The sequence below is a fragment of the Alligator sinensis genome, unplaced genomic scaffold (assembly GCF_000455745.1).
Source record: "Alligator sinensis unplaced genomic scaffold, ASM45574v1 scaffold301_2, whole genome shotgun sequence".
NCBI classification, from domain to species: Eukaryota; Metazoa; Chordata; order Crocodylia; family Alligatoridae; genus Alligator; species Alligator sinensis.
In genome coordinates this window covers 2,224,225-2,248,483 of record NW_005841874.1, presented here as the reverse complement: position 1 = coordinate 2,248,483, position 24,259 = coordinate 2,224,225, and the positions used below count along the sequence as shown (strand labels likewise).

Genomic DNA, 24,259 nt, shown 5'->3' with positions numbered 1-24,259 from the left:
AGAAAAACCCAAGTGTCGCACTTTTTTTTTTAAATAATACAATTTCTAATGCTTCATATAGTTATTGGTGAAATACACAGTCACATCTTCATGTTATCAGGAATCTGTGTTGAAAGGGAAAACAGTGGAAAGATAGGTTTGTGCTGAGATGCAAGAGAAGGGTAAAGGAAGTGAAATGGATGCATTTGAGAGGTGCTGATTGGACCCGATAAGCAGTTGAAGGATTAGATTGAAATTTCTCTGAGCAGTGTCCTTGCCTCATTTTGTTTGTGAAGGTCTGTCTTACTATATAGCTAAATAACGGACTTGGATCTCTGGTACTGGTAGGGCTCCCAATGGAGAAGCCATAAATAGAAGTTAGCAGTCGTTTGTGGGGAGGGGCAGAGGGGCTAAGAATATGGCAGATGGAAAAAAAATCAAACGCTAAATTATTTTTTTAAATAAAGGAACAAGGGAAAAAAACAATAACTTAAAAATGCCAAATACCACAGCATGTTTACATGCTGTATAGCTAACTTATTAGAATTCAGCACCATGAAAACTGTAGCTGCTCCAGTGTGTGTCTGTTCTTTCAAGGAGTGAATGTTATCTTTCATTATGCTGCATACTGATATTGTTACCATCCTAATGCACATGAAAAACAAGCATCAATATGTATAAACAGATTTATTAACAAAAAGCAATTAGCATAAAACCATTTGCAGAAAAGGAGAGAACAATCCAGTCTGCAAACAGGCTTGTTTATTATTTAGAGTAATATTTAATTTCTTAAATGCAGTGTCCCTTCAAACAGATGTTATATTGATTGCTGTATAGTGCCTCACAAGCTTCCGAATGTTTTACACTTAGCAATGAAGGCAGTGTCTAGATTTATTCTAGATTTACTAATTCAGCTGTTAGTAGGGTATAGTGGTAGATGTAGGACTAGCACAATCAAAAGGTGTTAGGGTATTGGGGTCTCTGGGAATCTTGGGTGCAGTCAAACAGAAGATAACTGGAGGACTTAGCAATTCTGATTTTGAGATTTCATAAAAAGAATAGACAAGTGCATTTGTCAAGGATTGTGTAATATCAGAGGTGCAGCCAACTGCTGAGAAATGCAGCCAAGTAAGTAAACAGCAGTTATTAGGAAGCTGTATTAACACAGTAATAAGCCACTTTGCTGGTTCACAGTAATGATGGCTCTTTAAAACCAAAAGTATGTTATGGTTCGTCAGGGGGGATTTGCAGTGTCTTCAATAAAGCACTGCAATTCACATTTTTTTTTTAGAGAAATTTAGAGGCAGGAAATAGGTCATTCAGCTTATTAGAGATACTATTCTAATTTTGATGGAGCTGACTTAAAAGATTTTTTCTTTTAACTGCATATGCTAATACTGTCCACTGGGTCAGTGGGTAAAAGCCATGAACCTGTTGATATTTCTTCCCTGGCAGTTTCTGGAATGATATGATCATTAATCTTTGGTTGGTATGTAGTAGACCTCAGAAATGGTGTTTGTGTATAAAAATCTAAGTTTATCACCTAAGATATTTGCTTTTGTTTAACCTGAAATTGAATAGAAGGTGAACTTGTGGATGCAGTGTGCCCCATCAGATAGTAATTGTACACAACTATGTTTACTCTTAATTCTGATTTTGAACTAAAGGAATGACTGAGAGGATGCCCTTGACCCTGGGATACATCTAGGAAGAAATCATGTTACAAATTTTCAGTCAACTGAATGGCTTTGTAAAAGGAATCTCCCTTCCATGGCCAAAATCCTCACACGCAGAATAGGAACTCTGTTTTTCTGTAGTCTGTCTTCTTCACACACATGCATGCATATGCTGTTTTTTTTCCAGGAAAGGTCTAGTTTTGACCTGGTCTGGATGGGCGAGGTATCATATCATCAAAACATTGTTGTTTTCACTATAAAGTAGCAGGCATATGAAGACAAAGTTATTTGGCTGAAGGCCTTTATAGTCAGTGAGCGAGTACTGTTTTAGCTCATCCCACCACATGTGGCCTGGGAGGTCTGTAACACTATGTAGAATGACAAATTCCAATTACTGGTGGAATTTAAGTCACTCTGCAGTCACCAGCTGAAAAGCACGCTAACTTGTGATAATTCCATTAAGCTGCCTTGAAAGAAAATCTCGGAAAACTACATAGTGCTTCATGGGACCTTGCAGACACATGATTGTAAACATTGTTCACTTATCTACAAATTGTTAGTGCTTTTGAATGCGGAAAGATCTCTGCGTCTCCTCTGTAGCTACTATTCATGGAGATCTTGATTTGCTCCAGTCATTATACCTTTACATTATTCAAAGGAACAAAATGAAGCTATCTAACAGAAGATCTAGTGAAGAGGCTAAGACCTACAGGAATGAACAATCTTTTTGTAAGGCATAATTAAGAGTGGCATATCTACCAGAGCACTGCATTTGGCAGAATATTTTGTTTCTGCCTTTAGGAAACTTGAATACCCTTGTGACATGACAATGTTATTGATACTATGCGATACAAGTATCAAGGCTCAACCTGCCCTGGAAGAATATTGAAAAGTCAAAGACAAAATGCACTCAGTGCTCTAGAGGAATAGGTTTATATGCAGAATATGAAATGGTGAATGGTGATTATACTTACTGCCAGGTTAAAATATTTTAACCTTTTCCATGCTCTTGAAAGTGGAAGTTGTAGGATGATCAGAGACTTGTTTTGATATTGGTAATTATGAGAAGGCAAAGGTATTTTCTATTTATCGTTGGATTGGGCTTCATGGGAGAGAAGCCTTGGGCAGAATGGAGATAGGACCCTGTAAAGAGATTTATTTTGTTTTAAGTATTGGGTTCTCTTAAGATTTGTGAGTGAGGTGAAAAGAGTTTTGTAGTAACTTGCATCTAGTCTGAAATGCTTGAAAGATGAATAGCGTTTTCTTATTTCGGCGTCAAAAGGCTTGTATATTGATACCACTGTATCATTTTTAGTAATTTAATTATGGTCTTTTCTCTTGTATCATTTTTTTTCTGTGTCATGGATACTTTGTTGGAATGGTCTTGCTTTTATTAAGAATCCTTCAGCTCTGACATCGTCAAATTAATGCAACACAATTCTTAGGTTTTTCTTGCTGATCTGTGGGCCAGATGTTCTGGCCTCTATGTGCTTCCTGTGCGAAAGGACAGGAAGCTGCCTGCAATGTTTCAGCTGAGACTTCCTCCGATTCAGATGTACCAACTGTTGTAATGTTACAGCAGCCCGGAAGCTGAACTAATTGTGTTGAGGTCAGGACAGGTGGGAACTGAGAGCGCTATAAAACCAACTTGGAGACTCCTCGTGGATCTCCACACACAAGAGACTCTGAATGTGTGTCTGTCCGTAAAGGCTTTCTGTTACCTGCTGAATTAGTTTTTTAATCAAAAGTTGAACTTTAGGTCTTTTCTCCATCTCAGTTCTCTTGTATTGTTTGTACTGCTGATGACCAATATATTTGTTCTCAGTACAGTGTGTACCAGAAGCCTGCAGTGGTGGTGCAGTCTTCAGCCAGCTGTCTGCTCCATACCAAACTATCCGTTGCCGGTCTTGTGTATGCCTTTTTTTTAAATCCCATTTCATGAAAGTTACATTCTTAATTTAGACCGAGTATCAGAGCACAGTGAAACAGTCGCTGTCATGAAGTTGTCTTTAAAAAGAAAACTTAAAACTGATGAAATTGGAAAGACGGAACAGAGAGAAGCATTTTACAGATCTGTTTTAATTGTTGGAAAATAGAGAAGCATTTTACAGATCTGTTTTAATTGTTTAAAAATCCCTTGTTCCATCTTTTGTTCTAGCCATGACTCTACTCTAAGTTTCTAATTGTGCCAGGTGTTATTGGTTTTGACTTCTGTGATCAGCACTGTGAGCTTATGACTATAAGATAGATGATGTTTATGATTAAAACCCTGGTTTCAGGAGCTAGGTTTTTTTGCATTAATCCAGTGCTATCCTCATACTGGTTTTTCTTTCAGAATTCATATTATATTTTGTTGTTGTTGAACAATTCACCAAAAATATAGCTTTCCCAAGGAAGTCTTCATTCTTGCATCCTGGTCTGTGCACTTCACGCCAGGAAGAATGAATTATAAGTGGTTTCAATGTGAAATTAGTTGGTTGGAGAGGAGTTAGTTTACAATTTTATGAACAATTAATAATTTATAGTAGTATCTATGCATTATTCGGGCAGATTTGCTGCTAACTTCACAAGTTGGGAAAGTGATAAATTGTTGCCAATGGCAGCTGCAAATCCCAGAAAAAGTAAATTTGAAATCCCAGTTTTAGTACTTTTTTAAAGGCAGTACTGGCTTAAATTTACCTCTTGTTCAAACATTTTGACTTGGCAGTAACAGAAATATTATATAACTTATCAGTAGTGACTATTTATACTGTGCAAGTGCCAAAAAGCCCCCATCTGGCTACAGCCACGTAGGAGCACACAGATGTCACCAGAAGTCGGTCTGATATTTTGCAGCTAGATTAGAGGCTCTTGTGTTTGTCACAAGGAATTTACAATCTAAATAAATGGCATATTGATAAGAGATGGCATATAATAAAAAGAAATTACAGGGTGACTTTTATTGCTTGCTTTTAAGAAGCCCCTTGTGTGATATCACTTGCTCTTGTAGAGTCCCAAATTCTGTAGGTTTCAAGGGTCCTGAATGTGGGTGTGAAGAGCTAAATCTATGAGATTCTTGCAAAATGAGGAAAGGAATAGTTGGAGTATCATATGGAAATAGAGCAAAAAAATGACTGTGTACCTTGAAAAGAAAAAAATAGACCATTCTAATAATACTACTAATACTACTACCAATAACAACAACAGCAACAGAAAGTAGAAAATGAAAGGGTAACTGTTAGGTTGGCAGGCTTACATCATAACCTGCCCTGAAAATAACATGCTCTTTTTTGTTCTGCTGGATCTGGAGTGTTGTTCCAGTTCTTTAAAATGGAAGGCTTTCTGTGTGGTGGAGACTGGGAAGGGGGGGGTGGGAAACACTCAGTACCCAACTGGGTTAGCCATTGGTAGCAAACTTACAAACAATATGTTCAAATTTACAGGATTATTTGAGGATAAATAAAAAAGGTGTAACAATGGAAATTATTTCTTGTGCATGATATATGGGTGCTTGGTCAGTCCTGCCTGGTTGCTAAACCAGGCAAGGCATTTATGCTGCTGTCAGAAAGCCTTTGCAATGTCCATCAGTTAAAGACAATCTTGTATGTCCAGGTCCCGTAACAAACTCTTCTTATTTTTTGAGAACCTGATGCAGTGAATTCTAATTTGCTCTTGCAACAAAAATCTAGAGACAAGATTTTTACTCAGTTGTTTGTGTGCTTTAGGTACGTTGAAGCACAACATCAGAGGAGCATCTTTCAGGAATGTATGCGACTCAAAGAATGTAAAATGTATGTTAGCTTAATATCTTAACATATCCAGAACTGTAATAGGATTACAGCATGTTAAAAATTACAGGTGGGCATTCTTCTTATTGTGCTTTCCCTGATCATTGGATGGGAAGACTGAATTCTATAGGACATGAATTCTGCCTGTAGCTGGATTTTTTTGTATTTCATTTTCATAGATGCTAGGGTCGGAAGGGACCTCAATAGATCATCGAGTCCGACCCCCTGCATAAGCAGGAAAGAGCGCTGGGTCTAGATGACCCCAGCTAGATACTCATCTAACCTCCTCTTGAAGACCCCCAGGGTAGGGGGGGAGAGCACCACCTCCCTTGGGAGCCCGTTCCAGACCTTGGCCACTCGAACTGTGAAGAAGTTCTTCCTAATGTCCAATCTAAATCTGCTCTCTGCTAGCTTGTGGCCATTATTTCTTGTAACCCCCGGGGGCGCCTTGGTGAATAAATCCTCACCAATTCCCTTCTGTGCCCCCGTGATGAACTTATAGGCAGCCACAAGGTTGCCTCTCAACCTTCTCTTGCGGAGGCTGAATAGATCCAGTTTCTCTAGTCTCTCCTCGTAGGGCTTGCTCTGCAGGCCCTTAACCATACGAGTGGCCCTTCTCTGGACCCTCTCCAGGTTATCTGCATCCCTCTTGAAGTGCGGCGCCCAGAATTGCATGCAGTACTCCAACTGCGGTCTGACCAGCGCCCGATAGAGGAGAAGTATCACCTCCTTGGACCTATTCGTCATGCATCTGCTGATGCACGATAAAGTGCCATTGGCTTTTCTGATGGCTTCGTCACACTGCCGACTCATGTTCATCTTGGAGTCCACTAGGACTCCAAGATCCCTTTCCACTTCCGTGCCACCCAGCAGGTCATTTCCTAGGCTGTAGGTGTGCTGAACATTTTTCCTCCCTAGGTGCAGCACTTTGCATTTCTCCTTGTTGAGGAGTGGGCAGTTTTTCTAGCAGTGGGCAAATAAAACACGATTTTTTTTTTCTTTTTCACTACATTAAAAGTCTGCTGACTTGTGGCGTTCAGGGGTGAATTACTTGTGGCCTGTTATTTTTTTGTTAATTCTGCTGTCATGTTCTATAGTCATGAACCTGTTTTTATAACCATGTCTCTAAGAATGTGGTATCTGTAGCAGAGTCTTCGAAAAGATAAAAAAATCCTTTAATTGTTTGTGTGAAGATCTGAAAGCCAGGAGATAAGAGCAGTAACAGAATTAATTTGACAAAGCACTTTTGGAAATGCAAGGTCATCTCTTCTAGCAAAGCACAGGTGACATTCACAGTGAAGCTGCGTTCTTTTATGTAAACTCAGTATTTTTATTTCTTACCCTCCCCTCCTCTTCAGTGGTTTTCAAGGAAAAATCCTAAACCATAGCATAGGCTGCTGTTGCAAGGATGGAAAATACGTAATAATAACAATGTAATCACTTTTTAAAATGCATGTACCTAGTCTCGAAGTTGCTGTGATTTAAGAGTGCTTTTAGTTGTGTTTTCTTCAAGAGGAATGATTATGGGAAAGGGAACTTTGGAATAAGGAAGATAGTGATTTGGAGGCATTGTACCGAGGATAAAGTTTTTCATTGTTTATTTCTCTGCCAAAATAATGTTTCCTTACAGAAAATATGGAAGAAGCTTTGTTTCTATTTTAATAAGGATCTAAAATATTGAAAGAACCACAGTTTTTAGCAGTAAGAGCCCAACCCTTAAGCAGTAATTTTTCTTCAGATATTTTGAAAGACATTATGTATTGTATATCAAAATTCATGTTGCAATGTAACATCTGTAGTATCTACATTTCAGCATAATATTTAATTACTGAGAAACTCTTGTAGCACAAAACTGTGATTGTATTTGTGTGTGCCATTATACGATTAGTACTATTTCTTGTGCACATTTTAATTAGGTGTTCATTTTCTGTGTAGAGTTGCTTGTTTCTCAACATATTTAGAGAGCAGTATGGAAAAAAAAGATGGTCACAAAATGCCAAAGCAAGTTAAGCTTAGCATGCCTTAAGGAGGAAATTGTACATATACACATTTGAAAGTAGTGCATTGCATCGATATTCATATCATGGCTGAAATGCTGAATTAAAATACCTGGGATAAATGGCATGCTGCTATAAAGAATAAAATAGCCTCTGAGCTATCGTGTTAGGTCACAGTACATTGTTTATTAGAACATGTTGAAAGGAAGAGCTGGGTCATTTTAAGTGTTAACTAAACTCATTTTCTGTGCATTGTGTTGAGCAATAACTGTCGGTGCAGATTCCACTAAGGTATTTTCTAAATTTTTAAAGCTCTTCTGTTTTTGGGAATAGATCTTGGCCAGTTCTTATCTGGGTCAGATTTTCAGTGCTCTTTTTCAGACAGAGGGAAAATCCAATTAAATGTTTGTTTTTTTTGCCAGAGCAAGCCACTAAATCCAAGTAAGGTAAATTATGTGGCAAAAGGTTGGAAATGGCAGTTCCAAAACTGATTTTCTTTGAGTCCATTGATCTTATTCATAGATTCTTTGTAAGAATGCCCTATGGCATGGTATGTAGTAAAAAGTTTATAGTTACGGTTACTGGATATTCGTTCCGGATGTCATTGAAGCGAGGGAGTGAATGTTTACTTGTAGCAGTGACCGTGTCACTTTGTAAGTAAATATACAAGTAAAGTAAAATGCAGAAGTGCATACACACCTCTTGGCTGTATGTTCATCGACTCAACAAGATAAACGTGAAATTTTAATGTGATATCGTTTTTTTGTAAGAAAAGAACGTGTCATTTACTTCTGGTTTTTAAATGAGAAGAAAGGTTTGTGTTGCAGTACAGATTTGAATTGTCTCTATGGAAATTTTCCTTCTTTGACTCTCAACACACGAGGGACTAGTTAAACCTGATGTATGAAGAGAACAAGATTGGATTTTGTAAGTCAGAACAAATATTCCAGGTACATGAGAGAGAGGTTGAAAGAGAATTTTTTTTTCTTTTGGCACTTAGAGGGGGAGAGAGCGCACAAGCACACTAATACAGGGCTCAGCAACCTTTAACGGCTGCAGGTGGACCAGCAGGGAGCAGGTGAACATTAGGACCCAGCCATCACTGCTACTTCCTCATCCCCACCTCCTCCACTTGCATGAGGAAAGCACCCACCACTGCCACTTTCCTGAGCCCTCTGGAAAAGCAGTGCCAGGTGCAGGAAAAAGCAGTGACAACAGGCACTTTTGCCATGCCAACGCAGGGGGAAAGTAGCAATGGTATGCGGAAAATGACTGCTGATGGAGCCCCATGTCCGTGGACTGGATCAAAAGGCTCCATGGGCCAGAGGTTGCTGACTTCTGCAATATTATATATGTATATAGTATTTATAATAGGGGTTATTATATAAGTATATAGGTGTTTATAATAGTTGTATCGGAAATCGGCCATGCCCTCCCGGGGTGCACACAGCAGTGGGAGCTGCCCCCCCGCCATGAGCCACATCTCCATCCTGTGCCCCACCCTGCCCCACCCCATCCTGGCTGAGCAGCACCTGCCCCACTCACTCCCTCACTGCGAGGGATGTTGATCTGCTCCCTCATGCCCCTTCCCTGCCCTTCCCTTCCACCACAACAGACTTACCAGCTGCATGCAGCTCTGCAAGCTGCTGGGCTGTGCTCCTCACTGCCTGCATGGTATGCCACGGCCGAGTGCATGCATGGACATTTATCAGCCAAATTATCAGCCACATTAGGCTGATTTCCGATGCGATCAATTTTCTTTATATCAGTGCCGATCCAGTATTGGACTGATGTATCGGCGCACCTCTAGTTTCTAAAAAAATCATGTATTTCTCCACAAACAATTATAACTATATTTTTGATCTTCCAAGTTCTTTATACACTCTGGACAACAGAGTTAAAAATGTCTGTTGATTGTTGGTACTGTGCATATTTATCAATTTCTGAAAATAAGAGGTTTGGAAAGCTTCAAGATGAACATCCAAGGATCTCTAATCACTTCTGGAAATCTTTATACCTGAATCTACTATCATGCCTGGGAGGGAAGTTGATGATGTTGCAGAAGGAGAAAGGGAGGATAATGATTTGCCAGAACTCAGAAACGAAACATATTACTGTAATATTAATACACTAATATATAGATCTTTAAGGTGTCTTGTTTTCTATTTCTGTGATTAAGCCACTACACTACATTGACCTGTTGGACTAAGACTGGATTTTGCAATCTAAAGTGTATGAACTCAGAACTGCACTTCATTGTTAAGGTTGTAAACTCTATGAAGTTCTATTTTTGAATCCGCCATGTCTCATGGTAAGGGATTTATCCAGCATACATTGGACTCTTGTCAAAAGTTCCCTTGAAGCTAAGACTTGCTCTTCCTCTTCAATCTTCTCCTACTAGAAGTCTCATTTCATTGCAAGTATTCTGTTCTCTTCCACTGGGTTAGGACAGACTTAACTAGTAAATATACTGAAGTAGAATAAGAGGACCTAGATGGAGGTGAGAATTGTGAAGACACTTTTACAGAAATGATCTGTTTAAAGGAATGGATTAAATTTTAACTGTAGACTGCCTTTTGTTTGTGGTATCCTGTATATAGGCCTGCAGACTTGATTGCAGATTGATAGAGACCAGTATGAAGAAGACATAGTTACATGTTTAGAGCAAACTATTGAAGAAGTTGAATAGATTTGACACTTTTATAAATTGATTAGATTCCAACACCATGACTAAGTACAAAAAAGGTACACTAGATACAGGGTCTTCATAAAGTCCTTGTACACTTTTAAACTTTAATAACTTAGGCGGTAGGTATGATAGAAACAATCTGTAAATGGCATTTAAAAGCAAATATATTAAAATTTTAGGACATGTAGAGTATACAATGCTAGACCTCAACGTAACCACCATCCCTTATGATGCAGTGCTCAATCTGATCTTCCAACTCCTTGAAAACATTTCCCAGTTATTCTTGAGTTACTGCACTAATTGCATTGGTGATCCTAGCCCTAAGTTCCACCAAAGGATGTGGTTTTGACAAGTAAACCACACTTTTAACACGTCCCCATAAAAAGAAGTCCAACGGCAACAGGTCAGGTGAACGAGGTGGCCAAGCAATTGGTTCACGTCTGCCTATCCACTTTTCTGGGAAACCGTCATTTAGGAACTTGTACATTCAGAGCAGAGTGGCACACAATTTGCTTTTAAGTGCCATTTACAGATTGTTTCTATTATACCTACAACCTAAGTTATTAAAGTTTAAAAGTGCACAAAGACTTTATGAAGACCCTGTATGTTATTTATTGATACTTTTTAATTGAATTTAAATGTGTAAACACTACTGTTTAATTATCTCTATTGTTTGTTTTGATTAACAAAATAAATCGTTTTCAAATCTGTATTTTGGTTAAGTATCCTTTTGTAACCAATGCATGAGAAATGGATTATGGATAATTGAGTACTTTTTTTATTTTTAAGAGACTTCACTCATTTATTTTTAGTGGTAATTAATATATCCCCCTTGTAATCAACATGGGAGCATGTATGCAGAGGCACAATTTGGCAACTTTCTGACAGTTCATCTGCTGTTATTCCAGGTATTTTTCCCTTCCTTTTCTTCAAGATTCTGTCATATCTGTCATGAATCAGTTCTATGGAGAAAATGCCACAAGAAAATGGGAGTACTATGGAGTACTACTGAAGCACTCCACAGAAAGAGGGGTGGGTGTGGGGGGGGGGAGGAAATCTTTTGAGGTTAATTTTAGGAAATCATTCCAATTTTGCTAAAAAGAAGTTTCTCTAGGGTATTTTCACTCACTTCCTGGAATACCTTTGTTCACTCATCATGACACTCATTTGCTCTGATCATATTTGTCTAATGAGATGGAAGTATGAGCTGGTTACCACAATTTGTGGTAAGCAACTATAGAAATGGAAGGGAGGAAGAGGAAATTGCAGAAAGAGTACATATTAGTTTAACTATTGTTTTCTTTCTTTTTAAATTTGTTGGTGCAGATCTTTCAAAGAGCAGGAACAAATTTGTCTGGCAGCATCTAAACCTGAGGGTATCTGGGGGTCTTTATACTTTTTGTAGTTAAAGCTATGCTTAAAATTGCTGCAAGAAAGCTTGCTCCTTCTTTTATGGTACCTTTGCTATTGCAAACTGTGTTTGACTTTCTTCCAGTCATTTCACTGTGCTAATTATTGGCTTGCTGTTTGAGTAGGAATGTGCACAGGCCTCTGCAAGTTTGTCCTGTGTATCAGTATCTTTTGATAGAAAAGCATTGCATAGTTTCCAGCCATGGTGTTGAAAGACCCCATGAAGTATCTCTTTCGTCAGCTAGATTTGTTATCCACAGTTTTTGAGTAGCGGAAGAGGTTCCAGATAAGACTGTTTTCTTCTTTCTTTCTTTCTTTCTTTCTTTCTTTCTTTCTTTCTTTCTTTCTTTCTTTCTTTCTTTCTTTCTTTCTTTCTGTCTTTCTTTCTTCATCTACTAGAAAATTCGGTTATACGTAAAGTTTCATAATTGTCTTGTTTCTTTTTCTCAGCAGATCATAGTCTTGTATCTTTTCTGCAGAAATGTGAGTGATGAGCAGAAGAATTGCACACTTAAATTTCTTATTGGTAATAAAATAAGTGGTGTGTTACTTGTGTCTCACATGGTAGTTATGCAGATCATAAGCAGTGCAGCTGATCCATGAATTTTCCTGTGTTTATTATAAGATTAAGCTTGAAATGGCCACTGGTGTGTTGTGACATTCTTTGATCATGCATCTCACTAGTCACTGCTGAAAAGATGACGGATATCTGCCTTTTCAGTTGGCTGTGTTGTACAGCATGTGTTCTGTTTAATTGTGAAATGCTGCTATGAATTAAACTTCCTTAATAATAGCACGTAGGTAGGATTTAAGAGTATGACGGTTTAGCAGTGGATACCCTTGTGTATCCCAGAAACTTGTGGCTGAGTGGGTAACATGACTTTATTGATTTTCTTGGTTTGCACTTGCCAGATAAAAGAGGGCAGTCCCTTGTTGCATAGTTTTCATTGTAAACAGCTTTTCATCCTTTCCCTCTTTTTAAGTTACCATATACGTCTCTCAGTATTGCTTACCCAGCACCAGTGTAAAATTTTCATAAGACTGTGTAAGTACTTGAATGGGAGTTAAATTCTGATTTCTCCTCTTGATTATGACTGAAATCACCTCTCTGTGTGACTGAAATGCAGCATGCAGTTGTGAGGCATGGTTTCTGTCTGAGATGAGCTCTGCAGTCAAAAACCAACCCCACAGCAGTTGGTTGCCTGCTGGGGGGGGGGGAAAACTCCGGTGCAGGGACGAGTTTCTCGCCTATTTGCAACTTCTTTTGCAGGGTGCATTGCTCAAGTTGCAAGAGAAATGCACGGTGCAAAAGAGTTCCCGCCACCCGCATGCAAATTTGTGTCCCGCTATTGGCTAGTTCTAAATTATTCCCACGTGGCGGCTAGCGATTGGCCTGTTAGCCGTATAAGACGCTTGAGCAGTTTCCGCCCAAGCCGAAGAGGACTCCACATCCATCTCGTGGGGACTGGGTACACGGCAGGGAAGTAAAGACCCCTGTGTGAGATGCAGAGGAGCTTGGCGACTTGATCCATCGCCCACCTCTTCCCGTCTTCGAGCGATAAAAATTATAAGACGTATCTACGAGTCCGATTTTGGCGGCGTGCTCACCCAGAGCATCCGGAGCTCTGTTTCCATGGAGCCTAGCAAACTCCACGTGACCGTACGTGTTGTCTTTGTCTGTAACCGCAACTCAAGCAAGTTTTCCAGCCTACACCACTGCCATCTCGGTGTAAGTAAACAATCTTCAAAACTACCGCTACGAGTCTGTGCCTAATTCTAGCTTGTCGCGCCCCTCTCTCTGACCCCGCGTGCCCGGGCTGCTGGCCACAGCCTGTGTGCAGCACGAAAAAGGGCCCGGCTCGCGCCTGGCCCGCACACCATGAAATGTTTTTTTGACTTACAAGCTTCCTGAAATCAGGAAGTGGGATGTGAGAGCCTGTACCTTGTTTCTCCCCAAATTTGGCCTAGGTGGCTGGGAACAGTGAGAAGCTGTTTTTACTGCTGACTTTGCTCTGGTTTCATTAGTGAAGAGGCTCTTGGACTTTGTAAAGAGACAGCTGTTCAGCTCCCAAAATAAAAACTGTCACTCTTAGCACCTCTTCCTAGCCTCTTAATGAAGCTGGCTCTCAAACTCGTAGCGGTGGGCACAAGAGGGCGGTGAATGAAAGTTCCCCTCTATGGAAAGGCAGAGAGGAGCTTGGGAATAAGACTATTTTGGACTAAATGCTTTATAAAGGTGGGAATGGCTCATAAAGAAAAACAAAAGCACCAGAGATATTGTGATGTCTAAACTCAGAACCAGTGGATGATGGAGCCAAGGATAGGATTCAGAAGACAAATGCTTGGTTGCCACCGACTTCACTGAAGCTTTGATGAGTTTACTTGAGCTGAGGATCTGGCATGTAGTCTCTGATTCTGGCACCTATTTCATGGGCTGGACTGGGCACCCTTGAAAGGATGAAATCTTCTGTAGGGCCTAAGAGAACAGCTAGTTCTGTGAGGTGGTGTTCGGTTAAACCCCGAGTCTGAAATTACACCTGCTTTTATTTTTAATAAGGTATATTGCAGTTACAGTAAATACTGCTAAAGAAGAAACATTTTGTTTCTTTACTTAGTTTTGGTTTCATAGATCTACTCTGAGTTGCATGGTGAAAGCAACCAAAAGTTTTTTTTAAAATTACTAAAGAGTGATAAATAACATTCTTATTGGTTTTTAAAGTTGTACATCTTTGGCTCGTGTTTTGTAAATTGGCATGATTTGTTGTTTGCATTTTGCTGTACTTACATTGACAGTATTATTTGGTTTAATTTCTCTCTGAAAACTGGCTGTAATGCCCTTGAATTCAATACAAGCTGAATTCAACATGTGGACGTGAAAAGAAATCAAGTGACCTGTATTTTAGTGCTAGGTAATGCCCTTTCCATGGCATAAAAATCAGTAGGAAGGCTCAGCGGGGGCTAAAATATTTAGGCTTTTGTGCTTGCAAAGAAGGTATAAAAGGGATTTTTATTGTTATTCTGTTTATCCCCGGTCCTAACTTCTTATTTTCGTGCAGAGGGGGGAGGAGGGAGCCACATTTATCTGGTTCACCCAGTTGAAAAGTCTTAAGGATGTAGTAAGCTTTGAAATTAAGCATCTGTAACTAAGTTGATTCTGAAATCAGAGACTTCTGCTTGTAAGGTAGAAAATATATTTACTGCAATAACTTCAAGAAGGTATGGATGACAATGGATCTCTCATAATAGCGTGAACTTAAATGAAGAAGCCTCATTTCATGTTACTTAGCTGCAGAAACCTCTGTTGAAGTTGAGATGCGGAATAAAAATATTGGGGCGATCCTAATGTGTGGAGAGGACTTTACTAGCTGCAGTTAAAAAGGAGTAGTGTGTTCTCTGCATCTCTTGACCAGCTTGTACCTTAGTGATAGGAATAGTGCTTACCCTAGACCAGGGGTCGGCCTTGTTTTTGGACAGAATGCTAAAAACACCCACAAACTTGTCGTGTAAGATGTTGGTGTGCCAGGGCCGGATGGCAGGGGAGCCACGAAGGGCCCAATCCTTGTTGTGGCAGTGCAGCCTTGGCCCCTTCCCCACTGTCTGCCCCCAAGCACACGTGCCAAGCAGAATGCCTTTGCGTGCCATGCTCTGGCACCTGCGCTGGGGGGTTACCTACCCTGCCCTAGACAGATGAGCTGAACTACTCCATTCAGTAAATTTAGTTTTATTGTAGAGCCAGCTTCATGCATATGGTTAGGAACAAAATTAAATGGCTTGATAGCAACAGAAATCTAATTTCTACCGTTCACAGTCCTGGGACCTCTATTACACATCAATATCTGAATAGGGACGCAGTTAAATAAAATCTCTTCTGACAATGTGCTTGGTTACAGTGCCTACAAATAATTATGTAATGGCATGGTTGTAACGTAATAAACAATTGGCTGGTGACTTAAGCTGAAGAATAGTACTTGAGAGGTCTGGCTTCACTCTAGTTCAGATTTACATTGCCTAGTGTCACCTTAGGGAAGTCCCTGAGACCTTGATACTGCACTTGTGCATGTGCCTCTTTTACCTACTTAAAAAAAAGTCTTGCTGACTCGGTGAGAATACTCACGAACATGTACATTTACTCTCAAAATTGGGTTTTAAATATTTTTGTATCTCCATTCCCCATCTGTAAAATAGAGTGCTAATTCTGAACTGAGAGGTACCCATATAGTGTGAATCACATGCAAGTATTGTGGGAAAGTTTATCAAAAGCAGTGCTGTGAGCTGTTAGGTGCCGAAACGCCCTTTTGTAGCTTTGAAAATGTGAGTAAACTTGTGTTCAGTGTATTCAAAATCTTCCACCCAACCCTGAGCTAATACCATGATTTTAAAATGTCTTTCAATCATGATTTTGCCAGTTATAGGCCCTGCTTGTTCTGCTTTCCCTTACCCTCCATCTGTCTTAGTCTTTTTTTTTTTTTTTTTTACATGTAATTTCTTCAGAGCAGACACGCAGGGCTTTTAGGTATGGAAAGCACCTGTGTTTTTGTGAGTGCTGGACACTTTCCAAGGTCAAAAAGTTCCATGTATACCTGGTGTATTAACCAGAGAATGTTGTTTTTTTTGTTTTTTTTTTCCTCCCCCAAATCTTTCATTGCTGAACATAACATTTTACTTATTGTTTTCTTTACAAACAAGCCAAGAAATCATGATTTGCAGCTTCCAGTCCTCTAAATTCTGGTACTAAAAACATTCTTTTATTTTATGTTCTCTGTCAGTGTTTCTACAAGAGACTCTTCATCAGTGAGCTATATTTTATCACCTCAAATGTACTACTTTTTACACTCTTCTTTAAAAGGTTAATAATTTTTTCCTCTTTCTTGCCTGGTATATCTTTCAACTCCATTCTCCTAACTGCTCCTTTTGTCTCGTTATTCCAATCTTATCTTCCTACCTTCTTTCATGGTGAACACTATGACAAGAACAGCTCCCACTACTTGTCTGTCAAAAGTTTATTCTCCTTCAAACCTCTTTGTAATACCATCTGTCTTTTATTCTTTCCCCTTCATTTCTGTATTATCTTGCTGCATGTCTTCTTGAATTATATTGTAAGTTCCATGTGGTACACATCAGGTTTGGTTTGTAAATTACTGTTTAGCACCATTAATAATCTGACAAGCGGTTCATATTTTTTATCGTTGTTTACCCACTTTCTTGTCAAATGTTTTAGATCCTTGAATGAAAAACTCTTCATGAATGCTAAATATTACTAATACCAGAAATGGAGTAGTTTTCCTTTTAATAGGATGTTTTTGTATTAACAGAGCATATAAAACTTAAATCTCTCTCTCTTATCTAGGATTTGTTGCGCCTATGTTTATCAGATTGCCCATCACAAATATTGTGCTTGAAATCTTATTTCATTCTTGCAGATGTAATACAAATAGATACCTCTATTGGTTTTTGTCAAGTACTTAGAACAATGTAATGTGACAGTTTTCATAGTACTTAACATTGTTATTCATAAAGAAATTCATAGATCAGTAAGGCCTGAAGGGGACAGGTCTGCATAAGTAAGGAATTCTCCTTGAGTTGACTTACTACAGAAGCCTGCTTTATTGTCTATACAACTGACAAAACAGATTAATTCAATTTCTTTAATGATCTCTGTATTGCTGGCAAAGCCTTGGAATATTTACCTCACACTTTCTAGAAAGAGAGAGAAGCCTAATAGAGAAAGTGATAAGCATATGGCACAGTCTGGGGATCCGTAGAATACTGGGGGGAAAAAAAAAGCCAGGTTCCAGGTGTTTGTATATTTTTAGTGCTGCATTGCTTGTCCTGCCCAATAGACATTTGCAGTTTACCTTCAAGATTCACTTTGTTGTGTATTTTCTGAGTTTGGTCTTGTTAACTTGTTTCTAAAGTTGTTTTTAGTTGTTTGTTTGATTGTTTCCACTGGTTATGAGCTCATTAACTGTTACATCCCTCTGTTTCCAGTTGTGCATGTGCCCCTTACTCGCCACCCACAACTCCTGGCACCCCCCAGCCCTGCTGGAGAGGGCCCCCAGCTGCCAGGGCTACAGGGTAGCCCCCTGCTGCCTGTGGGAGGCAGCAGCTGTTGTGGCAGGATGGAGCATGGAGCCTGGCTCCCCCTTCCCCATGGGCAGCACAGCCAGAGCGGAGTCTGTTGGGTGGGGGATGGGTGCCCACTGTGGTCTCCCTGGGGGCCTTCACAGCCCAGCAGGTGGGACCTGGTGCAGCAAGGCAGAACAGGGCTAGGCAGGGAGGCTCGTGCTGCCACCAGGAGCTCCACATTGCCATGGCAAGGCACCCCCTGCCTGCCTGGCAGCTGAGGGGTGCAACTGCATGCCACCACCCCTGCTGCTGCCCCATAGCAGCGTGAGGCTTGTGGCAGCAGGATTGAGCCTCCCTGCCATGCTGGGTCCTCCCTGCTGGGCCACACAGGCCCGGAGGGAGGACAGTAGGGCAGGGAACCCAAGCCCGCAGTGGGCAGCCCGCGTCCACCTCTGCTGTGAATACAAACCGGCAGGGCATGTGCCCCCCGTGCCTTCCCAGGAGTGCATGCAGCAGCAGAGATTCAACCCCCAGACAAGCCATCCGCAGCTCTGTCCTGTTCCCCACTCAGGGTGTTGGTGCTCCTCGCTCCAGGCCAGAGCCCGCTGGGCCCTGCCAGTGCTCTTCTCCCCACCCACAGCCCCGTGGCCTTGCCAGTGCCCATTACTCCCCACCCAACCTCCTGGCCCTGCCAGTGTTCCTCACTCCCCAACCCCCCAGCCCTGCTGGTGCCCTTCACTCGCAACCCACAGCCCCCTGATCCCCTCCCCGGTCCTGCCAGATGGGCCCCCCAGCCAGCAGGACTGAGAGACCTGGGCCAGGGCTGGCAGCCCCCTTCCCACTGCCCTCTACCCCAGCAGCACCCAAGTCCTGACTGCCAAGAGCAGAGCCCACTGTGGGCTCGGGGTTCCACACCCTGCTGCTTGCCTCCTGGGGCCTCTGCAACCCAGCAGGCAGGACCCAGTGCAGGAGGGCAGAGCAGGGTGGGCAGGCTTGGTGCTGCTGGGAGCTGCGCCACCATGGCAAGGTGCCCCCTTCCCACCCAGCAGCAGTGGGGCAGTGGCGCAGAGTTGTGAACATGTGGCCAGCATGGGGCTCTCGGTGGTGCCACAAAGCCTGCCTGCCCTGCTCTCCCCTCCTGCACTGGGTCCTGCCTCCTGGGCCGCAGAGGCCTTGGAGGGAGGGCAGCAGGGTGGGGAGCCCTGAGCCCACAGTGGGCAGCCTGTATACTCCCCTGCCCCATGCATAGATCTGGGGGGGCATATTCCCCCCTTTCCTAGGAGTGTGTGTGCAGCAGCAGGGAACCCCACCCCCCTCCCCAAACAAGCCACCCATGCCCTCATCCCACTCCCTAGCCAGGCCCTGCGGTTATGTATTTATGCCTTGGCAATCACAGAGCTGTCTAGGGCAATCCGCCCACCTGCCTTGTCTCTGTTGTGATATAATACGAACTTGTTTCTAGGCGGGGGGCTGCCCATTCTGTGCCCTGATGCCAAGGCTGTACTACACAACTCCAACCTCCCCTTTACCATGTCTCTCTAGGCTCTGGCCCCACCTCCAGGCAAGTCTGGGTGCCAGATAGCTCTCTGCAGCCCTGGCCTGCCCCTCACTGTAGGCATGCTTGCCCTTCAGCCACTCAGGCCCTGGTCCCAGCCTGAACCAGTCATGATTCCCTGGCCTCAGTGCCACAACAGCTGACCCTCGTATTCCACAAGGGTCCCTCTCTGGGGACCGCCATAAACCTGTCCCTCACAGGGCTTGTCCAGAGCCCCAGAGGTCCTACATGAGGCAGCCCTTCACTCAGCTGGGCTTACGTGAGCCCCTGGCCTCACCCATGCCAGTTCTAATCAGGGGCTTGCCTAGCCCCTGTGTAGGCCCATGAGCTATAAGACCCTTCCTAGGCTCTCCTTAGGCCCAAAGCCTTCTCTCTGGGGCTTGGGACCCCACAGAGACCCTAGGTACCTCCTCCTTCCCTGTAGTCCCAACCCTGAATCTCCAGAGGTACCTGGGAGCAGAGGAGCTCTGGCTGGGCCCTGTTAACTCGGCAGCATCCTTGCAGCAGCTGCCAGTTGTGCCTCTCAGGGCCTGCTCTTATGCTGAGGCTCCGCAGCCCAGCTCCAATCAGGCGGCTTACTGGCTTTCATGTGACTACCTGATTGGCTCTGCAGTCACCTGCAGGCTGCCTTACAGCCTGCTCAGGCCCTTAAAGTGTCAGGCACCAAGGTGCCCTGCCACACACAGCAAACGGAAAACCCAGGTCCCTGGATATCACAGTGCTTGTGGTAAAGGGCATAATCTTCACTGCAGTTTGCTCTCTCTCAGACTGAAAGAGACTGGAAGAACTGCTTCAGCCTTCCTTTGTTGGACTTGATTTTCAGTTTTCTTTCTAAGCAGCCAGTGCTGAGGATCTGGAAAAGTTGATGTAGAAATTCTCTAAGGCATTGCTCATCCAGCTAAGTCTGACGTTGAGTTGGTAGGGCCAGAATTGACTGAAGCCTAAAGCATGATGGCAAAAACCTCTCTAGCGTTATCTTCCTTGACACTAAGGCTTGCTGAAGTTTAGAGCTCTTACATCTAGTAAGCCTCTCAGTGAAGAGGTTCTTCCAGAGAGAAGAAGCTCCCAGAGATTCTTAAGAGTGGAGATTTTTGAAGAAGAAATAATTACCAGTAACCCTAGTCCTTTCGTTGTCAAGCAGTTATCTACTAGGTATCCACCACTCCTGTGCGAAGCAGCAAGTATTCTATTCGGATTTGGAGGGACAGTAAGTCGATACGGCTCATTTGGATTCGGAGATTTGGCTACCAAATCAGGCCGAATCTCCTCTAAATCGAACAGGTGGCGGCAGCGGCGAGGGCATGCTGGCGGTGAGCAGGGCCCCTCTCCCAACCGACTCTCCAGCCTTCCCCCATGACTCCCTGCCTGGCCCCAGCACCTTTTTTTTTTTTAAGTCCTGCAGTCACCAGCTGCAGCAACAGCAATCGGGGCCTCTGAGGGCTTGTGGCAGAGCCCCTCCACAAAGTGCAGGGCAATGGGAGGCAGCAGGGATCGGCCTCCCCTGCCTGGCTCTCACACAGCAGCTGTCGCATCACGTGGGTACAGTGCAGCTTGGCAGGGCGCCACAGGGCTCCCTGCACTGTCCAGGAGCTGGGGTCATTTGGGCTGAGCACTGCCGGGCTCCAGGAGGTGACTGCTGGAGCTGCCGCAGCTCTGGGACAGCACATGACACCCTGATGAGCCACGCTGCTCACCCTGCCAAGCTACACGGGTGCCAGGAAGGTGGGGGGGCAATCACTGCTGCCTCCCACTACCCCGCACTGTGCAGGGCTCCCTGCACTGTCCAGGAGCTGGGGTCATTTGGGCTGAGCACTGCCGGGCTCCAGGAGGTGACTGCTGGAGCTGCCGCAGCTCTGGGACAGCACATGACACCCTGATGAGCCACGCTGCTCACCCTGCCAAGCTACACGGGTGCCAGGAAGGTGGGGGGGCAATCACTGCTGCCTCCCACTACCCCGCACTGTGCGGGGGGGGCTCTGCCACAAGCCCTCAGAGGCCCCAATCACCACTGCTGCAGCCGGCTTTTTTATTTTTTAAAGTGCCGGGGCCGGGTGCGGCAACGGGGCCTGGTGGGGGTCCCCCCATGGTCCCCTTCCCCCTCCTTGAGCCCCCCTGCCCCTACTTACCGGCATGGAGCCCGGGTCCAGCTCCCTGCAGTGGCGAGCGAGGACTGCCCGAATCTCCAAATTGATTCAGAGGCTTCTGATTCAATTCGGACCTTTTCATGGGTCTCCTGATTCAATTCGGATTTGGCCCCCAAATCAAGCCGAGTCTCCTCCAACTCAATGTGCTGTCGAAACTTCTCACAGCCCTAATATTCACCTGTCCATAACCTCTGAAGACAAATTTAAAGCATAGCTGAACTGAGGCTAAGAACCAGTCCCTTGGAGAATTAACCAGAGCTGTCTGACCTCAGCGGATAAAACAGTTTTGACCAACCTTTCCCCTGGTTCTTTTCTTACCCCTAAACTTTCAGTTTGCAACTTCTGAATGCAAATTGATCAAACCTCCACTATTTGTGGTTTCCTTTCACATTTTAGCATGGGACCACCCCATCTTTGAAAACATGCTTAATTTTCTTCCATCAGAGTGGTTGCTGTTTCTCTATGCCTAATTTGTCATCAGAATAATGAGCTAGTGAAAATTGTGTTAAGTTCTGCATGCAGAAAGGAAATGATTCTGGCATGCAATTGTACCCCCTGCGGTATTTCAGTTATCCAGGATCAGTCTTGCAGCAGGCTTCCGGAACAGGTTCATGCCCAGTTTAGTGGAACAACCATTGCAGTAAGGGCCAAGAAAAAGGAACTGCCTAGCATGCTTTATAGTGAAGTACCTAGCATACTTTTCTGACGATTCACCAAAGCTAGGATAGCAGCAGATACTAGGTGTAGTTTTACAACAGCAGCATCAGAAGTAGAGTCAAATGTTTGACTGGGAAGTCTGCTGTTTGTCGAGGACTTTGCAGAGCAGCATTATAGATTAAGGATTAATTTAAGAATTATCAGAATTTTTATAAACCACACTTTAAGGATGAATCTATACAGCACTATTCAAAATGTCTGCAACTTGTCTATAGCTCTGTCAGCAGTGCTTGCAGAAGCAGTAGGGCAGTTGGTAGACTTGGATTTGTAGTAAAAATGGAGAATGTTGAAGAGTAAATAATGTGACTGTAGACAGAGCTGCTATTTGAGGCAGAAACTTCTGTATTTCTTTTGGAAAGGAGAGGAATGTCTGGCTGTTGGTTTGTTTTTTGGGTCTTTTTTTCCCCTCCCCTACCAGTAAGACTTTTTCCAAACCTGAATTGTAGTATGGCATAACGGTACCTCTTGTTTGTTTAATCTTTCCCTTGAAATTCAGTTATTTCTTATAGTTTTCCAAAGTGAAGCTATAAATGTCTGTAATATCCTGCTATGCTTTCATCTCCATTCTTGCTCATCTCTTCCTTATTTGTACCCACACTGAACCAAATTTCCTGCTCAGACTTGCTCTCCTCTGGTTTTACCAACGAGGCAGTAACTTTCACCCTCTGTTTGCACAACTTACAAGTGGTCTCCTTCCTCCTTGATATTTGAGGTTTTTTCTGACACATCCAGAAGGAATGAGTACACATACACAGTTAGATTTGTTTGTGTTGGATCTCTCAAAATTCTCTAGCCAAAGTGAAGGTTGAAAGAACATATACATTATTCAAAATGTAATTAGGTGCCATTAAAGGCCAACCTGCTAATGAAAGGTAAGATTCTTGGTAAAATTTGGATACTGTTTCAATTTAAGGATTATCAGAATTTTATAAGCTATTTCTGATCAAACTATAACTTTTTTGTAAAATATCTCTTGTTGATCATCTGCTTTTTACTCTTCTGTCTTTTAGGGTTTTGACCCACCGCATCAAAGTGATACACGAACTATTTATATAGCCAACCATTTTCCCCAGCATGGCCATTACGTTCCTCAGAAATTTGCAGATAATAGAATCATATCATCAAAGGTAAAGACAATCAGTATACTTTGTCCAAATTGCCTGATACAGATTGCATGTCACTTAAGACGTCATGGAGAATCTATACATCTAATATGTAGTTGTATTTCTTTTTTTATTTATATGATGTTTCTCATTAGTCTCAAAGCACCTGTACAACATTTAAAACTGCAAATGAACCCAAATTAAAAATACTAGACCCGTTCTTCAGGTCTCTGGTTTCCCTACCCCATCCAAGAAACCTCCACCTAATTACAGGCTGACCAACATTTAAGCAAAATCCAGCAGAAAAAGAGGGAAGTCTTTGGCTCCCTCTACACGTGCACATAAAGGCATTGGATTGAATGCATGATCCATCTAATCATGCCTCCTGCTGTGCTACATGTGCATGGCAGAAGGCGTGATTGTGGGATTGCCTATGAGATCCAATCATGCCTTATTGCCACTGCAGGGGAACATAATTGATAAGAAGCAGGCTCTCATAGCTGGGAGTTACGCGCAGCCAGGGCCAAGACGCCCTGCGACCGATGGGAGTCTTGGTCCCAGCCACCCGTCATTTGCAGCTGGGGCTGAGAGCCCCACAACTATCAGGGCACAGCCAGAACCAGGAGTCCTGTCAGTTGTGGGGGTCTCTCGGTCCCAGCTGTGCGAGCCAAGAGCCCCATTTGTTGCAGGGTCTCTTTAATTGCACGATACCTGTAATATGTAGGGGAGGCCTCTAACCAGGTTCTTCACAGTGCTATGTGCATCACCTGCATACATTTAAACATAGGACTGGAGAGAATAGAATCCATGGAGTAGCCATGCCCCAAAAGTGTAAAGTGCACATCAGTGTGAAGGATGTCGAGCTGCATGTATCCATTCCTTAGTGCATGCTGGCCATAGGTATGTAAGTGTAACTGATGGGGAAAGGATGTCCTAATTGACTGGCATCCTTACCTAACAAACAGCTGATTGGCTCAGGAGGCTGGAGGAAGGTGCAGTGAGGCAGGAAAGTTTTTAGTTGCCACTGCTGTAGCATGGCAGCTTCTCTGTTTAGGCCAGTCCTGATTTCCAGGTCCTCCACAAGAAAGAACTAGTTATGCTGCAGAGACAGACAAGCAGGGTTGGGGAAAGAAAAAGGAACAATGATTAAGAGGTT

The 24,259-nt window shown here is 42.9% G+C and overlaps 1 protein-coding gene across 1 annotated transcript in view; it reads left to right on the top strand.

The window, feature by feature from the left end:
* Positions 1–24,259, top strand: part of ATP11B (ATPase phospholipid transporting 11B (putative)) — a 114,890-nt gene that overhangs the window by 16,749 nt on the left and 73,882 nt on the right. Inside the window, exon 2 of the mRNA XM_025195918.1 lies at positions 23,011–23,127. Coding sequence (XP_025051703.1) covers positions 23,011–23,127 — 117 coding nt within the window. The remainder of the gene's footprint in view (positions 1–23,010; positions 23,128–24,259) is intronic.